The 18423-nt window shown below is 40.6% G+C and overlaps 1 protein-coding gene across 1 annotated transcript in view; it reads right to left on the minus strand.

Annotated features, from left to right (window-relative positions):
* Window positions 1-428: 428 nt before the first annotated feature.
* The window catches only part of ZBBX (zinc finger B-box domain containing), a gene marked incomplete at its 3' end in the record, with an annotated part of 68765 nt that continues 50770 nt past the window's right edge, over window positions 429-18423 (minus strand). The window contains exons 12-13 of the mRNA XM_018557779.1: window positions 16400-16464; window positions 429-595 (exon numbers count right to left, since the gene is read on the minus strand). Of these exons, the coding sequence (XP_018413281.1) occupies window positions 429-595; window positions 16400-16464 (232 nt within the window). The remainder of the gene's footprint in view (window positions 596-16399; window positions 16465-18423) is intronic.

The following is an 18423-nucleotide window of genomic DNA, read 5'->3' on the forward strand; positions in this document are numbered from 1 at the left end:
TTTAGAAGGATTTTTGCTGTCAAACACTAACATTTTATGGAATGTGGTTTTCTCTTTTGCAGGCAGAAACCCCTGTTGGTTATTTTCAGAGTTGGTGTTCCCCACTCTTACTACTTTTCTTTGTCTGCCTGTGCTGCTTTTCCTATTACTTTGTTCTCAGCAAATATTACTTTTTCTACAGCCATCCCTCTCTGCCACTTTGCTCATTCATTCTACAGATTGCAATTATACTGCATTGGAACTGAAGTAGTCAAGAGGATACCAAATAGGCTGTAGGTTACCATAGATACCTACAGGCTGCTGGGAGGACTCTTTATTTTTTAATATTTTTATGAGGAGATACATGGGAAAATGTTTGATTTTTTAAACTTAAAACTGCCTTTTTCTTTTGATCATTATATACAATTAAAATTATGGCAATATACTACCTTTTACGCCAGTTTTATCCTGGAAAGACTTTATAGGTTCTTCTTTATCGACACAGTAAGTTGATGGCAAAGGAGCACTTCTCTGTGTCACTACAGAATAAATAGGTGACTTGGAAGACAATTTGGCAGGACTGAATGGCTGTTTCTGATTTCCAGGCTCCAGAGGCCTATGGTAATAAAACAAATATCAAAACTCATATAACATATTTTACCAGAAAACAAATGCTAAGATCTAGTATGTTTCATACCTTGGAGTCTATTTATAAATATTCTATAAGGAATTTGACAGTGAATCTTTTAGAACAATTCAAACACATTTGCCTGGCATTTCGTACCCACATTATTTATCAGCACATTCACCTGTGCACCAGTCGAATGTAGAAAACTGTTAAATGTCCCAATATACTGTTAAAAAATCTTTTAACCTGGTAAGTGATTTACCAGAGCTCTCAATGGTGTTAAAAATGGTCATTTTAGAAAAAAAACAACATTTTAAAAGATGTGTACCCCGTACCCCTTCAGAAAGCCTCAGCCTGCACTCCAGGCATGCCAGCAGGTGTCCCCGAGGTAAGAGTACAGGGAGTCTGCAGCTCCCTGCCATGTTGATGCCAGCCCACATGCCTTTAAGAATTGAGTGGATGCTTTGAAATAGGTTCCACAAAAATGGGGGTATCCCTCCTAAAGAACCAATGCCCACAGGGGTGTTTGGACCCCTAACCAGTTCTGTGATGCAGGTATGAAAATGTGAATAAATAACAGGTTATATCACAGTCCATATTTGGTATTAGTCAAAGTATAAGCTAGTGCCTATATTTGGACTTAGTAGTAAAATAAGAATCATACAATTATTATTTTACAGTGTTTAATGTTTTTATTAATGTTCACACCTGCATGCAACAAACCCCTAAAACCAGTTCACCGTGTAGGCGGGTGACCACCTAACGTGTCCTTTATGGGGAGCAGGTAGATGGCACATAAGCCACCTCTTGCCACCACCGATGCTTTGATAGAGATGCCAGCATTTTTGGAAATACCTCTTAAAGCACCCTCCAATGGTAAAAGATTGTATGAACATGGCAGAGAACACTTGCTGCCACTTGCCATGGGTATACACAGCCAGCATGCCTGGTATACCAGTCTGGTACTTTTCATTTGCATTTTCATTATAAAATAAAATTATTTAACATTATCCCTGGTTAGTTGTTTACAAATGTGTTCAGTAAATGTCAGTGTTGAGGGAAAGTAACATTCACCCTTAGAAAAGTAGGATACATATTAGAGAAAGCAACTTTCCCATGCGAGAACAAATGCCAGTGAAAGTTTTTTTTGTGCTAGGCAAATGTTGGGAAAATATAGATGAAACTGTGCTTAACGTTGACCAATACTTTTCCCCTGATTTATGGGTGCATGTTACATTGAATCCTTTATAAATAGACCCCCTATTATACACCAATAACATAATGCATTAACATTTTCAAGGCTGTTAACACCTACAATAACTTCATTATACATTGGTCACATTGTTGGAAAAAAGAGGTAGTGCCTAGCTTTATAGCCCAATTACTAGTCCAGGTGTTTCCTGCACTAGGGATTCATCGACTCTGGTCTTGCAATGTATTTTGTACCAATAAAGTGAACTTGTATTGTGGTTTTGAACCTCTTGCAAAGTCATTTTGACATCTCTTATGTTATGATGGTAAGCCACAATTCAAAGCCATGCACTGAAGCATACCTTTTCTAAAAGGAACAGTTTAAAGAAGTGTCAATTCCAGATTACTGTAGCATACCAAGAATGGACATATAGTACAAGTAGCTAAACCTCATGGAGCCCAAGAGACAAGCTGACTCTACAGAGAAAGCCCATTGTGGCCTCCTGTGTCACCTAATCAGTAGGATCTCTCTATAATGCCACCAGAAACAAGTCAGGAAAAGCTCATAGGAACAGAATAAGGCCATTAAACCTGGTAATACCAAAGGAGAGATTCCTAAACAAATGGATCATTTAGGACAGGAATATTGCAGGAACAGAAAACCTATCTGTAACTGAAACAGAAACAAGCCAAATGACACCTTAAAGAAGAAGGAAATTGTCAAGAATGAGAGTAGGTTGGTAAGGCAACTATTAATGGTAATGAAGGGGAGTGTTCAGGTGAGGGGAGGGATAGTATTTAACTGTAGGTGACATGACCACTAGAGCCTCTAATCATCTAGCACAACACAACCAAGTTCACTAAATATATGTTTTGGTGGCGCACACAGCCTGATCCTTGACAACAATGTGCCATATTTGATTACTAACTTGTTCAAGAGAGAACTGACAGTTCCCCATTTCTATGAAGAAAACACATTTTTTTCTACTGAGTTGAAAAGAACTTGATGGTGGTGTGGGTGATAAATTCAAGTATTTTGTTATGCTTACCCATACTAATAACAAAACTGCCTGTCCATGGCAGGCTTAACCCAAAAATGTAGGATTACAGTGTATGTTCTATATTTACAGTTATAAATATTTATACTAAATAAGGAAAACTTTTATCAGCAAAAAGACAAGCTATTTGACATTTTATCTAAGTATCCTGAATACATAAAATGCCTGAAAGTGATAAGCGGATCAGAATCCGAGGAAAAGCTGTTTATTAGCATCTTTCATGATTACAAGACAAATATTAAGCACTGTTACCAGGATCAGTCGGGGTTAATATGACAGATCTAAAATCTAAATGCAAAATTACACAATTCTTTCAGCGAATAGCCTCATTCCAATATGCATAGAATGTCACCTGTGCTGCACTGATAACAGAACACACTCCTCAGTTTTTTGTCTGACGTGACATCTACTCAGTACTTCAGAATAGTTATCAGCCAACCTCTCAAGCACTTGTTACAGGCAGCTAACACTGGTGTGCCATTTCTCTACCTCCATGATATTCACTTTGGCTCCCTTACTGTTAACAATGTAGATGAACCGGAAAAAAGGATATAAATGTAACTGTAGAGCTTTACTCTCTAGAGGTATATCAAGCCCATTTATGAAAAGTAGTATAACATTTTTAAAGTAGACTTGTTTTATGCACAAAACTTTACGTTAAAGTTTCAGCAGGCTAGATGAAGAACTAAACATGTGTGGTACTTGCAAAGTATCCCTACCTTCAGGCTAGGTTCACACCTGGGCGTTTTTCAGCGCTGATTGAAGCCCTGAAAAACGCTCAAGAAGTGAAATCCTATTAATTGCTAAGGGCATGGTTCCCACCTGGGCGTATTTCAGCACGTTTAGCCGCGCTGAAAAGCGCCCTACGTGCGAAATAGTACTCGAGCTTCTTTGGGGCAGATTTCAGCGCGTATCCATTGGACTTCTAAATAGAGATTTCATAAACGCGTGTCAAATGTGCGCTTTGTGGACAGAAAATCACGTTAAAAACGTGCATATTACGAACGCCCAGGTGTGAACCCAGGCTAAAGCACCCCCTAATTGTTCAAGGACATTTAATGTTCACAGTAGAAACACTAAGGACCTTTCTCTTAGCAGCTTTGCTCCCCCCCATCCCTCCAGGAGTCATTGCAGCCTTTCAATGTAAACACACAGCAGGAGGTCTGGAAGGCTATAGTGCTTCTACTCTGAAATTTGAGGAAACATTTTTCCACAGTGTCTGCAGCTACGAAGATCAGTGAACACTTCTTTTGAAACCCATTTACTGTTAAATGTAAATAATTAAATGTCCATAGCCTGGCCATACATTCACTTTAAAACTTAACAACAATTAATACTGATGCATACTCAAGTGACATGCGATTTATACAGGTGAAACTCGAATAATTAGAATATCATGCAAAAGTAATTGCAGTAAGTGTGGGAGTTCCACTGACATGAAGACACATTTCCTGCCTGCTAAGCCGTATCCCTTTTCTGCCTGTGTCCTGGCTGACGCAAAAATCTGCACCTCCACTTAAAACTACTACAAAAAGTGCAAAGGCAAAGGAAGGAGGGCAAGTCCCACAAACACAGAATTTGCTGCTCCCATTGTTGTTAGACAGCAGAGGCCATCAGCTTCAGGCACAGAGCTAATCCAATCAGATCGCTGATTTACAATGCCAAGCCCTCCCCTTCCTCTTATAACAGAAGCTGGGGATAGAAAAGGAGCTAATGAATGAATGAGTCATTAATTCATTACTCTCTGGCCAAAACAAGCTGCAGCAGCAGCAAGAAATAATAAAGCATAACAACAGTTTTAACTCTTTGACCACCTTTCCTCTGTAGTATACGTCAGCTCCAATGTATCTCTGCACTGAGCTGTATATTAACCCCTTCACTTCTCCTATCCTGCACATCTGTACATTACCTCTTTATCATCATTCTCCCACTGTATGCAACCTGTGCAATAATCCTTTCACCTACACCTCCCTCTGTGTATGACCTGTACATTTAATGTATCTAATGCACCATTACCAAGCTCCATGTTTTAACCCCCTCAATACCGGCATATTTCTTCATTTGCAAATAATTGTGGCAAAACATCAGACCATCTTGGGGTGTCTACTTTCCCAAAAGTCATTTCAGGGGGTTTTGTACTGCACTGGCATTTTTATTTTCTGTGATTTAAAACAGAAAGCAAGGGAAACTGACTTTTTTCAGATTTTGGTCTTTTTCCTTTATATAGTAACAAAAATTGAGTACAGTGTGTGTCATAGAGTAATTCTCAGTCAAATGTTCACAGCACTGAAAACTGAAAAAATGGTCTAGTATAAAGGGGTTTAACATGCTGGCACTGAAGCGGTTAAATAATTGTTTGATGTTTTAATGTTTTATGTTATAAATTTACATAGCACCAATATATTTTAATATACATTACAAAAAAGACTCCACTATTGAGGAACATAGATACAGATGCAGACATCTACATTTACACCAGAGCAGAGAAGTAGAATACATTCTAGGTACACGCAGATTAGTTGCCAACTGGGTCAATTTAGACCTAATCTGGCAGATGATTGCCCTGTGTCTGTCACTCTATGATACCTGAAAGACAGATGTTCAGTTAATAAAAATATAAGGCAGAGTTTTTTCTGTAAAAAAAATAAATCAGAATTTAGGACATAAATCAAAATGTCTAAACTAATGACAAGTAATTCAATTGACTTGTTCAAGGTTTTAACAGCTCTTTCAGTATGCACGACTTATTAGAAAATATCCTCGACCAAATGTCCAAGAAATGTATTTATTTGGAAACTAACAAACCTGCGGCTAAATTAACACATATGAATGAATACATGCAGGGTTTTGGCAGCAAACCTAAAGCAAATGTGTTCTTTGAAAAATAAAATGAATACAAATGCTTTAGCCTATCGGTCTGACCGCTAAACATAACAGCCAAATACTAACACTAGCCAACAGGTATGCTGGTTCTCTTATTCAATTACTGTCAGAAAAAATTAGATACAGCAACAAAATGTTTGTCAATTGCTTTGTTTATCATTGAACAGAGAGCCTTGCCATACATAAGAATGTATTTTGAGTCACATGGAGTTCACCTATGGATTACCTTGACTTGCTGGGATGCTTAAATCTGTTCTTTACCTGTACAACATAGCAGTGGTTTTCCATGGTGTCTTGCTATATACAACACTCCATGCTGTTCATGCAGAAGATAGATGAGACATGTTTTCCTGTCTGTTTTCTTCCCTTGTGCTTAATCTTCTTGAGTTTACAGCCTCACAGATTCCTATTGCCCTGTTCATCCAATGTAACTTGTAACTGCATTGCAATTTAGCTCAGAAGACTATGAAAACATTCATACTATAGTTTCTATGACTACACTGCATTGAAGAACAAAACTCTGATTTTTGCTTGTATACTGAAGCTTTACCCTGCCACTAATTTGTTGGGGCATCTGTATCCTGCTCATCCTCCCATGACAAAGGAGGTATAAGATGAAGTTCATCTGGAACGCGAGAACCACAAAGAATTCTGAGACTTACTTGATCAGAATCTTACGATCGCATGCACCTGTAACCAGCAACACCTTACAAACAAGACCTAGCAACCAGCCAACAACAGAGTTGAATGGTGAACCAGGAAGATTAACCAGTATGCAAGTAAGTGAAGAAATTCTTTGCGTTATGTTATTAACAAGAATGACAATAGAGGGCAAAGCTGTTTGACTGTTAGGCCAAAATGCAAAACGAGTGTCGCGACCCACTTTTGGGTCGCGACCCACGAGTTGAGAACCACTGCTTTAGAGGATTATCAAGACTGAATTCCAGAGAACCATCTTGCACCTACAGATGTTCACATATCACAGAAAGCATTAGAGGTAGACCTAAAATACGGTAATATGCACCTTGAGGAGCTTACAATATAATATTCATGTCACACTTAAAGGAGAATTATGAGGCGAGTGATATTCACTCAGCCTCATAATCTGAGCCGACCTGTGACAATTAAACTGTCACAGGTCGGCTCAGTAGATCGGGAAGTGAGCGAACACATACCGTCGCTCGCTCACTTCTCGATCTATCCCTGCAGAGAGCCGTGACTCTCACGGCTCCCTGCAGGGTTTCCCCCCTCCCCTGTCCGATCCTCCAGCGCTGACTGGCGAAACGGACGGGGGAGGGGGCGGACAAAGCTGGCTCTGCCTCTGGATAGGCTGTCAATCCCGCAGCTGGGTGGATTCAGACAGTATTGTCGGGATCCGTCCCGGCTGTGGCGTCTCAGTATACCGCGAGCTGTAGAATGCTAGTTCTCCCGTGAGCCTTAGGAGAACTATGGGGAAAAGCCCTGACCCCATAATTCTCTTTTAAAGTGTATGTAAGCCCTTTTTTAAATACACTTTTGGATATTTAGGGAAAGTCTAGAATCACTGTCTCTTTTTTTTTTTTATTGCTGTCTAAGTTTAAACTAGGGAAATGTATTCCCCATATCTGTTATGCTGACCATTGCCACCAACATTGAAGTGAGGAAATATAGTTTTCTAGTGTATTACTAGGTTGGACTTGTTGTTAAAAGGTTTTATGCTATCCACACATTTTAGAAAGATTTATGTAAGGGGGTTAAAAAAAATAAAAATTATAAAATAATTTGTGACCTTGGTATTTATTTTTTCCTAAGATTAAAACTAAATGCAAACTGTCATTTGGATACAAACTGAATGTTGGTATACGTAGAAATTGCTAATTCAATGGTCATGTCATTCATACCGAACCTCCTACTGCAGCAGAGTTTCTATTTTAATGTGCAAATCACTTCCATTTATTTCCATGGGGTATTTCCATTTCCATGGGAAATACATAAAGCATAATTTGACCCAAAGGTTCAGTCCATTTTTTGTAGCAGCAGAAATGTACTATATATGTTATACTATGTCTTTGTAACCCCCTCCAGCAAATGTGATGATTTCCAGCTCAATATCTATAATAGAGCACACTATTGTATGCTGTGCTGATTTGAATATAATGAACCCAGAACTGGATACGTTTATAGTGACCCCTCTGTTTTACCATTGCTATCATGTATTACATTTGCTCAGAATAAAGAATACTCCTGTTTCACCTGAAGAAGAAAATCCTTATCTAGATTATATTATCTGGATTATATTTTTGTGTCTTCTTACATACCTCAAAAAAAACAAAAACTAGAATATTTTCCTACTGTATCTATGACACTCCTTATCTTCTGAAATTCTCCACTACTACAGAGGGTTTAGTACATTCTGGTTAACTTCCACCAAGTTGATTAAGTGTGTGGCATTAAAAGCATACCTATAAAGATGTCTGACAATCTCATACATTAAGGCGACACAAATGAGACTAGAGAGGATGATGAAAATCTAGATGCACAAGCTGAAAGCCAGCATATTTCAGGGCTTCTTCACTTCACTGCAACTACTGCAGTGACAAATCCGGAATACCGTGACCCTGTACCCTGCGCTACAAACTGACATCATTATGCGCAAAACCCTGTAGGACAGACATCAACTCTACACTGTAACAATAACATCCTTTATCACTGAGTGTACAACAACTTCGCAAGTATTGGGCACTATGCTATATGTAGGGGAACATATAACATATAAGCATTAGCTTGCAACATATAATAAAATGTGTTCCTAATCGTGGCACCACTGCTGCAAAAGGCATCAGGAGTAGCCTTGAAGTGGGGATGTACTATGTCACAGAATAGTGGTGTAGTGCCACTATATTGTCGGTGGATTAAATCGGTCATATGACCATACTTCTATTGTGGATTTACAGTGTATATCAAACCACAAACCTGTTTTTCTAGTTAAGGAGAGAGATATTTCACCATACAGAAATACAAATCTGACAGGGGGTTCTATAAATAATGTCAGTAGGACAGAAAATAAAGTTAAATCTTTCAAATTATGTCTCAGATAGCAGTAAAAAACTGGCAGCGGTTCTAAATCTTCCCCACGCTATCCCATTTTATTTTATTTTTTTGGCTTGACATACACATCCAAATCCAATTAAAGTTTCTATTTAAATCAGCTAAATACATTCCCGGTGCATCAAAACAAAAGGTATGCAAAGTCTTTTCTTTTGTGTTCTTTAGATATTAGCCACAGCCTGAGTAAAGAAGCCTGTCCGATTCCAGCATGTTGTAGTAAATGACCTTTGCTTTTTGCTTGAAAGCAGTAGTCTCTCTGAAGAGGTCTGACAATGTCTAGTCAGAGTGACATCCACCTCCTGACATTATTCAGCAAGAGCAGCTCCATTTCCCTGTATGGCCACAGCCAATCTCAGCAGCATTCTCCTCATCCTGTCAGGCAGTAGCTTAAACTCAGTGCAGTTCCTGGCTTGCTGCCCGAACAATGCTTCAGCAAGGCAGCTGCCAAGCCCCTGGTACTCCTAATCGCTATCCACCCTGTATTCTCTATTGATTCCTGTGTACCGACTTCTGGCCCATTCCTGGTTATCCGTATCTGCTGCCTGCCCTGACCTCTGGCTTGTTTCTGGTTATCTGTGTCTGCTACATGTCCTGACCTCTAGCTCATTCTTGGTTATCACTGTCTGCTGCCAAACCTCTCACTTGTTCCTGGCCATCCTTGTCTGTTGTCCACTCTGACCTCTGGCTTGCTCCTGACCAACCATGCCCATGGCCAGCCCTTACTTTGGGACTGTTCCTGGTGACCTCCAATTGGTGGTCCTTGGTGTTTGAGCAAGATAAACTCATGGGTCATGACCTGGAGTCTGCACAATGCTAAGCTCAAACTCCTATGAGGGGCTTCCTGTTGAATACCAGATGACTCTTGGACTTCATGCCCTGGGGAATCCTGCATCGCCTGCCCTAATATGGGACCATCCTCTTACTTCAGTGAGTCCTTATCCGACTCCCAGGTCTTATCCATTTCAGAGTGACCCTAATCCAGTTTCCTGGACCTCCCTCTTCCAGTGGTTCCTCCTCCAAAGATCCAGCTCCCTGATCTAACCTTCTCTGAAATGCTTAGCTTGTGAACTGGTTGTTGGCTTACACTTGGCAGGAAAGTCTACAATCTCTCATTGGGTATCCCTTGCAGTGTAGCTAGAGGGTCCACATTGGCATAGTTGGAGCATTCGAGAAAAAAATATGGGGGAAACGGTTATTGCGAAAAGGAGGTGGAGAACCCTCTTTGAAGTGGGTCTCCTGTGCACATATGATATCGCAGGAGTGCGTGGAGGCTTCTGCCCATAGTCGGTTCCTCTTGAATGGGCTATTAAGTCCCTTTGTATTCAGGGAAAGAATTTTAACACTCATGTTGTTGTAGAGTGGAGGCACATTGGTAGATAGAGTTAATGACAGTTATCGTACCTGAGACAGTCCCTCGGACATGTGGAAACCTGGGAAAGCGAGGCATATGTAGCACAGACTTCCATTGAGAAGTGCGGAGAGAGGCGAATCCCCATAGAACAGTAGAGTCGTCCTGGATGCTGGAGCGTAGAAAAACAGAAACCAAACAAAAAGAGAAACAATAACAAAGAATTAAAAAAAAAAAACTGTAACGCCAACGAGCGTTAATTATATCATATGGAGATAAGAACAAAGCACATAGGGCCATAGAAACAGCCAGGTGAGCTGCGCCTTCATGTGTGGGGCTAGGAGAGCCATAAGTTCGGCACGGGGTATCCCAAGGCATAGTAGGTGAGTGTTGCAATCTGGTGAGCACAGAGGACAGTTGAAGGAAGATCAGCCGCTGGAGACCATCAATCTGCAGAATCCGGGATTAAGCCCCACGACTTCAGCAGAGTAAGACCCGAATCAACATCCGAGATCACATGAGATTTCCCGTTGTGTGTAATAATAAGCTTGGTGGGGAATCCCCAGCGATAATTCACCCTGTTATTCCGAAGGGATGTGGTAATAGGTAGGAGCTTTTTTCGCACCAAGATCGTGGCCTGCGAGAGGTGCCCATACACCGAGAGTTTCTGGAGGGGGTATGTTCTCCGGGACCCCCCGTAATTTAACATTATTGCGCCTCGACCTGTCTTCAATATCCGCTAGTTTCACAGAGAGAGCCATCATAGCGGAATCATTATCTTTGTGGGCATCCACGAGGTCATTATGGGCTTCAGCATATCCCCCCATCTTATCCTCAATCTGGCTGACTCTGTCACCCAATGCATTAATATCTCTGATCAGCTGGTGAATAGCAGAGAGCATATCTCTATGCAGGGAGCTCCTCAGAGAGACAAGCATGTCTTTCAGGGTAGTGTCCAGCAGGGGGCGATCAGCCATATGATAATTCTCAATGGCAGTGTTCAGCTCTCTGTCTGCCAGCACGTCAGGGTTAACCCCTTCCTCTGCCTCCTCCGGGCCTACCTGTGAGCTTCTTGTGTCCTGTCTGGGCTTGGATTTGGCCGGGCTGGCGGCCGGAGAGGGTCCCGAGTGCCTGTCAACAGGAGTAGCCGCATGTGTTGCCCGTTCGTGCCGGCCCTCGGAGACACGCGGGGAGGAAGATGCACCCGACGCCATCTTGGCTCCTCTGCGATCCCGACGAGCGGAAGAAGTCCGTGAGTTTGCAGGGTCCCCGCTTGGTTTTGCGCTTCCCCGCCATTGTGGAGCAATACTGGGGTCAGGATCAGTCAGGGGTAGCAGAGTGGGAGTCCTCTGTGCTTGAAATCCAGCCCTAGGGATTACTCTGTGCCGGAGCTCTGCTAACCTGCGACCATCCGCCTCGGCTGCTGGCCACGCCCCATCCACATTGGCATAGTTGACATCCTATTATTATTATTATTGCAATAGAGTTTTTCAGGGATAGTTCCAGATTACATTAATAGTAAACCCTGGCATATGCCAGCAGGTGAATTGATTAAAGAAGCAGAAGAGTGTCATCATATTTTTCATAGCAATAAAATGACCATTTGTGTGTTTTTGGCTGAGAAAACACAGTCTCTGATTTACTTGAGCACAGAGAGAAAAAAATATAAGAGCCAAATACCAATGACGGTGTTAGAAAAGTTTGCTGCTACGATCACATAAGGTGAGCTTAGTCACTGTAACATGCTTGAAGCTGCCAAAGGTTTAAACAACCTGAAGACATAATGTTAACATTACAGTAATGTATTTGTTTTGCTGGTAGAGAATTTTGCATATTTAAATTATGCTGCTGGCGCGCTGGGAATGATAGGCTTCATTTTGTATGACCTTAGACGAGAACTCAACTCATCTAATGCATTCCAATTAGTTTGACAGACAATCTATACAGCAGAAAAGAATGAAATTTTGAGCAGGAGAGAATCCAGGGTCCTCTAAATTAAGGTACACAGTTATTAAATATAAGCGTTTTCAAATCAAAAATGTATTTGCAACCTACAAGCCTGCATCACAAGTACTTATTTATCTAAATAAACAACATTTGTCTCCAGCATGTATCTGTTTTTGTCTACTGTACATTATAATTAACGAAACCGCTAATGTCAGGATAGACCTGAAATGGGAACAATTGGTTCAGTCATTTTCTATTTTCAGGATGTAAAATGCATGGTGTACAAGATCACTCTGCATAACTGTACAGTAGTAAAATACAAAAAAGCCGTCTAGTAAAGCTGTGTTTTTTAAAGAAATATGTTATCATGTTTTCCGCCCTGCTGTCAACATAAAAACAAACCTGTAGTCCACTATAAACAGCAGATACCAGTCAAGTCCCACTATACACTACTTATAGCCACAAAACCCTCTTCTATCTACCTCTCTAAATAAGCCATGCCAATGGCAGTTCCAACATGCTATGACACTGCCTCAGTGTCCATTAAGGGCACTTTCTTGGGACAGGGAGATGACAGATATTGGAACTTAGCCATAAACTCAGGGAAAGTAAGCCTGCAATAATAAACTGAAACTAAATCAGAGAGGAATACATAAGGCCTGGTATTGCTAATAATCAGCACAAATCTTAGGCAGGACTTACAACTTTAAAATAGAGTTCACCCTAAAGCTCCTCCACTACCACATGTTGCCAGTTGTCCATCACTAACTCCTAAAGGCACTTCTTTGGGTAGCTTTACACAATACAGGTACTGGTGTGGCAATTCCTAACAGTTCCTTGCCTAAATATACAGACCTGTGCCTATTTAATAAGGCAATGAGCAAAATGTAGTAATTATTCAAAAACTTACAACATTTACAGACCTGACCACAATCACTTGAAATCTGATTAACTGATTGCTTTGCATCATTCTGAATCGTTTTGTATCTTTGGACTACTAAAGAAGTCTTTGCAATGTAATACAACTCTGCAGTCTGGCCGTACACGCCCTATGGCCAAGCAGCAGTCTAACAAGGCTGGTGGGAGGGTTTTCCAGCTTTACTGTTAAGTTGGAATCTAATGGAATGGAATCTAACTATCAATGACGCAACTATAAGATATCTGGTCTTATGTTTGGATTTCCATAAGGAAGGAGTCACACGGGTACTCAGTATGACCTCAATATGCACAATTTGCTTAATTATGCACATAATTTAAAATAAATATGCAACTGGCTTTCTTAATTGTGGATATATGATGTAAATATACTTTAAATCCTTGGTTCTCAACTGGTGGGTCGTGACCCAAAAATGGGTCGCGACCCCGTGTTCAGTGGGTCACCGCATGCCTTCCACTTTCCTAGGCAAGAAGCTCCTCTGCCTCCCCTAGCGCAGCACTGTCAGTTCGGACGCCAAGCAGCCATGCAAAATATACTGCCCGGTGCCGAATGTCAGCTTGAGGTGGGATAAGATTGGGTTATGGCTGTTGAGGGAGCTCCATCCATGCGTGCATCCTTCTCGTGTCCTGTAGAGGTGCCTGGACCGGAGTTGTACAAGCAATGCACGTATGGATGGAGCTCTTTCAAAGCACAGCAGCCCACACTGCACCCAGGCTGAGGATCTACTTCAGTTCTCATAAGGGTAGGGAGACTGAGTGGACCTAAAAAATAAAAATAAGAAACATTAAAACATTTTTGGGTGTGTATGTGTGTGAGAATGCCTGAGTGTGTGAGATTGTGTCTGTATGCCAGTGTTTTTAAGGGCCCGTTCACACTAGCACAGTGTGTTAATCGCATAGTCCTCTGCAATTAATACACTGTACGACACAATGGCTCCTACCGCGCGTTCTGGTGTGGGAGGTGTGTTCTATTGCCATTCCTTTGAATGGTACCCCAAACGCACCTCCCACCCACAGTTCGTACGCCCGCACCAAAATGCATGATACTCTAATGTCGTGCATTCCATTGCAGTGCGACTTAGGTCGCGACTTAATGACCAAGGACCGATGTGGATCCTGAGGTTACACAGGTTGAGAACCACTGCTTTAAATCTACTCAACTGCTAAACAATCAATGCTTCTCTTCTTTCAAATGTCTTCCTTGTGCATATAGTCCTCATACAAAGAAGTCAAACTGTATCATGTCCAGATGGATACAATATATATTTGAAAAGCAAGGCAAAACGGAATAAGATAGATAATGCATACCATTTGACATGATTTATCATTTTACTGTCCTAGGAAAGGAATGATTAGTCTGAAGAAGTGTCCTTCTACATAATGGAGACAGACATTCTGAGAAGTGAAAAATAGGCATGGGATCGGAAATATCCTGACTGTTTAGACAGTTTGTGGCCCAGTGATGTAAACATTTTCTAGTGAACTAATGGGTTCACTATCCATTTAACACACTGTTTATCTGCCTCCAGTTGCTTTAAATTACCTATATATTTGACAACAATTCCTAAAGACTAAAGCTTAGTCCATAATTAAAGTTTACCATGCAAGTAAAACCTAAAGAGTAATGTATCATTCATAAAATCAAGCTGCCTGGGGAGTGTGCAGTAATAACCACTGTCCTCTCATCTATTCTACATTCATATTCAATGAATACTACAAAGCCAAGAAAAGGATCCTAGTATTTAATTTAATAAAAGTTAATACAAATTTCATATAAGGTGTTGTGCTGGAAGCATCGATAACACAATTATCTTGCATGCCTCTGCTGTCAAAATATTTTAAATGCGTTCACTGATAGTTAAACTTTATTGATCGGATTAATAACCCAAATAAATGCACACTAATCATTTTAGTCAAGGATGAAGTGGTGCCCTTTATAAACTGTCAAGGCAATGAAAACTGGTCACTGGTGTTTTATGAACAACACAACAAATATATTTTTTTTATGAATTCACATATATTTAGTTACAGCATATCAGCTTGATTTATAATTCCAAAGTAAGAATTAGATAAATGTGCGTGCAGGTTAATTAGAAAACCAATTTAGTTTGACTTTAAATGACAACTGCGACTTTGGTACAAGTTGTGCTTTTAAGAAATGCCCCTACCCCCGTGAGTGCAGCCTGCCTGAATAAATACTTACCTTCGTCCTTAATCCAATGATCTTGACTTGCTTTAGAAAGCATCCCCCCTAGGTTCTCTTCATCCTGCTCATGTGCACTACACCCCATTGATATAAGTTTTGGCTTCAGGTAGCCTCAATTATATAATAATTAAATTGGATTTCCATTTTGCCTGTGGGGAATTAATTATAGTAACGCTTTCACAGACCCAAGCACTTGAAGCACAGAGGGACTAAGTCCTACTTCTGTTTTTCCACTGTATGATTCCTCATCCAAGTCTGACCCTTGAAGTAATCTTATACTCCCCAACTGTTACGTTCTTTATCCAAGTCTTATGTGCATGAAAGGTTACCAAACCCACCCACCACCTCCCAGGATCCTTGCACTCTAAATGTAGACATGCAATTGCAAAGCTCTCTAGAGGAAGATGGTGAGCAGCTGCATTGCATGGCCCACCCCAGCCCCCTGCCCTTGTCAGGTCCAGGAGCTGCAGTTGTTTCTACTAGCCGAACTGCCTATTGTCAGGGCCTAATTCCCTCCCCTCCTCTGACTGCTGCCAAAGCCAATCCCCAACAGGCACACATCCTGATGCTTCTCTAACACCACAACAGCCTGAAACCCAAATTTGCTGAATTGATTCGCAGGAGATGCAGTTGCCGCTGCTGGCCAGCCTGCCTGTTTTGCTTTTCCTACATTTCATTGATGCTAGAGACAACCCAAGAATATATATGTCTGTGAATGATGTAATTGTCATGTCTTCCATATATTGTAAAGCGCTGTGCAAACTGTTGGCGTTATTTAAATCCTGTACAATAATAATAATCCCTGCCCAAACACACTTTCCTGCACACCACAGCATGCCCTAAAACCCAGCTCCTATTTTCTGCAGTTCCTGGGAAGAGGGTTGTTAAGTTCACAGAATATCATCCTTCTTTCCTAACACCCATCTCTCATTAGCCACCCACTGTCACCACCTAACACTGTTCCAGTCAACCCCACTCTCACCACCTACTAGTGTGCAACACCCCCCACCCCACACACACAACTCCAACTGCCAGAAGGTTCTTACAATGCTAAATATGTATTAATAAATACAAAGATGCATGTATTTGTTTTTTATACCTGCCTGGAGGTCAGCTTTAAAATACATTATACATACCTTCCGATGATTTCTACATCTGTCACCAAGAAATGTTTCGTCTCTTCAAGCCCTCTTTCTGGTTCCTATATAAACATATAAACACTTGGGTTATAAAAAGTAAATGACATTCCAAGGGCACATAATTTGAACCCATACCTTATACAGCATTTGAGAATTAATTTTGTTGCTTACATTTGAAGATTAGGAATGTCACACCTTAACAAAAACGCAATTGATCCTGGCTTCTACAAACTGAAAATTGTCCCTGTTTTTATAAATTAGAGGAGCATGTCTGTGCTGAAAATACCACCTAGTCAAATCCAATCTGATCTGTCAAAATGAAAGCTGTAGTATGACTGGTTGCTAAGAGAAACTCTTTTGGATTTTATAAATCAGTCCCAGCATATGAGATATACTGTATGTTCACAATGGAATCCATAGCAGTCAGTGACACAAAAATATCATCTGGATGGGGAAATTTTACACATAGTAATCTCTCTTTGTTTCTAGTGAATAAATCAGATGTTAAAAGGTGAAACTGCCATTCCCCGAGAGTATACAAGGAGCCAGCCTAACAGTAGCCATACACGCAGCAATTTATGATTGACTGAGGCATAATTGATCACAAAAAAGCAAAATGCTATTGATTAAACTGTCAAGCAATGAAACAAACATGGTATTGTTGCACATTTTTGTGACTGACTGAAAATACTGAATGGATAATGTAAATTGAAAATTATACATAAATCGGTCTAAATAAGGGTCAGTTCGCACACACGCAGACATGTGCTTGACCAATCTGAAGCTTTCAAAAAAATTCTGCAAAGGCCGTAAGTCTAAATCGATCCAATGAAGGTTCTTGGGTTTGTAATTTTCAATTCCACCAATTTAGTTGTACTGAAGGATCGGCTGAATGATTATATTAATATCTGTGTGACTTCCATTAGGCAAAAGGTGCTGAACTGGCTGTGTAGCCTGAGTTGCTTCACAGCAGTCCAAAGACCAGAGTACTGTTTGGGTAGTACAAGAAGATCCCATTACAGTGCAATGGTAGACAGCAAAAAAAAACACCACCAGTAGACCGCAACAAGATGTGGCACAGGTTTACCATCATCGGGGACATCACAGAAAGTGATGCAACCTACGCTGATTACATCAGTGGTTATGTGATTTCTGCTGTTTACAAAATAACACTGTGTCAAACATTAGAAGAATCTGGAGAGTTGTGATTAGCAGGAGCTTTCAGGCATGGGTGCCCACTAACCCACTTCAAAAACTTTTGCTATTGTGAGCATATATGAGGTAATACAGCTAGCAGATAAGAAAAAGTCAGTTTTCAAAGCAGCCTTTATCATCCGATGAAACCAATGACCTTAGAAAGAGAGCATTAAACAGAATGTAGTAACGCATAGCAACAAATCAGAATTAATCTTTTCCTGGCTTGAAAAGAGTAAATTGAAATTGTATCAGTCAGTATGGTTTACTGCACTTTACATATAACCATAGCCCTTGTTATTACATAAACCCAAACATAGATAGTAGCACTTGAAAAATGGTAAGAATGGTAGAGCAATGGACAAAGGAACCACAACTAATGGTCCACAATGTATAAAACAATAAAAAGACCAAAAAAAGTCCTATTGGATAGCATAATCCCAGGGCCCTCTCAGGATCCAGAAGAGGACCAACGTCGGCAGAGGGGAGTGAAGGGGACCCCCACCTGCAAACTTAGGTGAGTACATCTGCCATCACAAAGTAAGGGGAAAAAATGTTAGTAAGATGGGTTAGAAGTGAGTGGGAGGGAGGAGTTGGAAAAAAGTAATTTTTGTGTACAGTTCAGTATAAATCTAGTTCAAACACCAATAGTGTTCAGCTATCAATTTAGACAAATTTGGATAATCACTGTTGTAATTGTGACTTTGTATTTCCAGCTGTTCTGGGGGTGCTATAATTGCTATAGTCATATAGCTTGACTGTGAGTCCTAAGATATGGTCATTTGCTGAGTTAAGCACATTCTTGGAACAGAAGGAGAGGAGCGCAG

This window comes from Nanorana parkeri, unplaced genomic scaffold, assembly GCF_000935625.1.
Source record: "Nanorana parkeri isolate BGI_ZX_2015 unplaced genomic scaffold, ASM93562v1 scaffold303, whole genome shotgun sequence".
NCBI classification, from domain to species: domain Eukaryota; kingdom Metazoa; phylum Chordata; class Amphibia; order Anura; family Dicroglossidae; genus Nanorana; species Nanorana parkeri.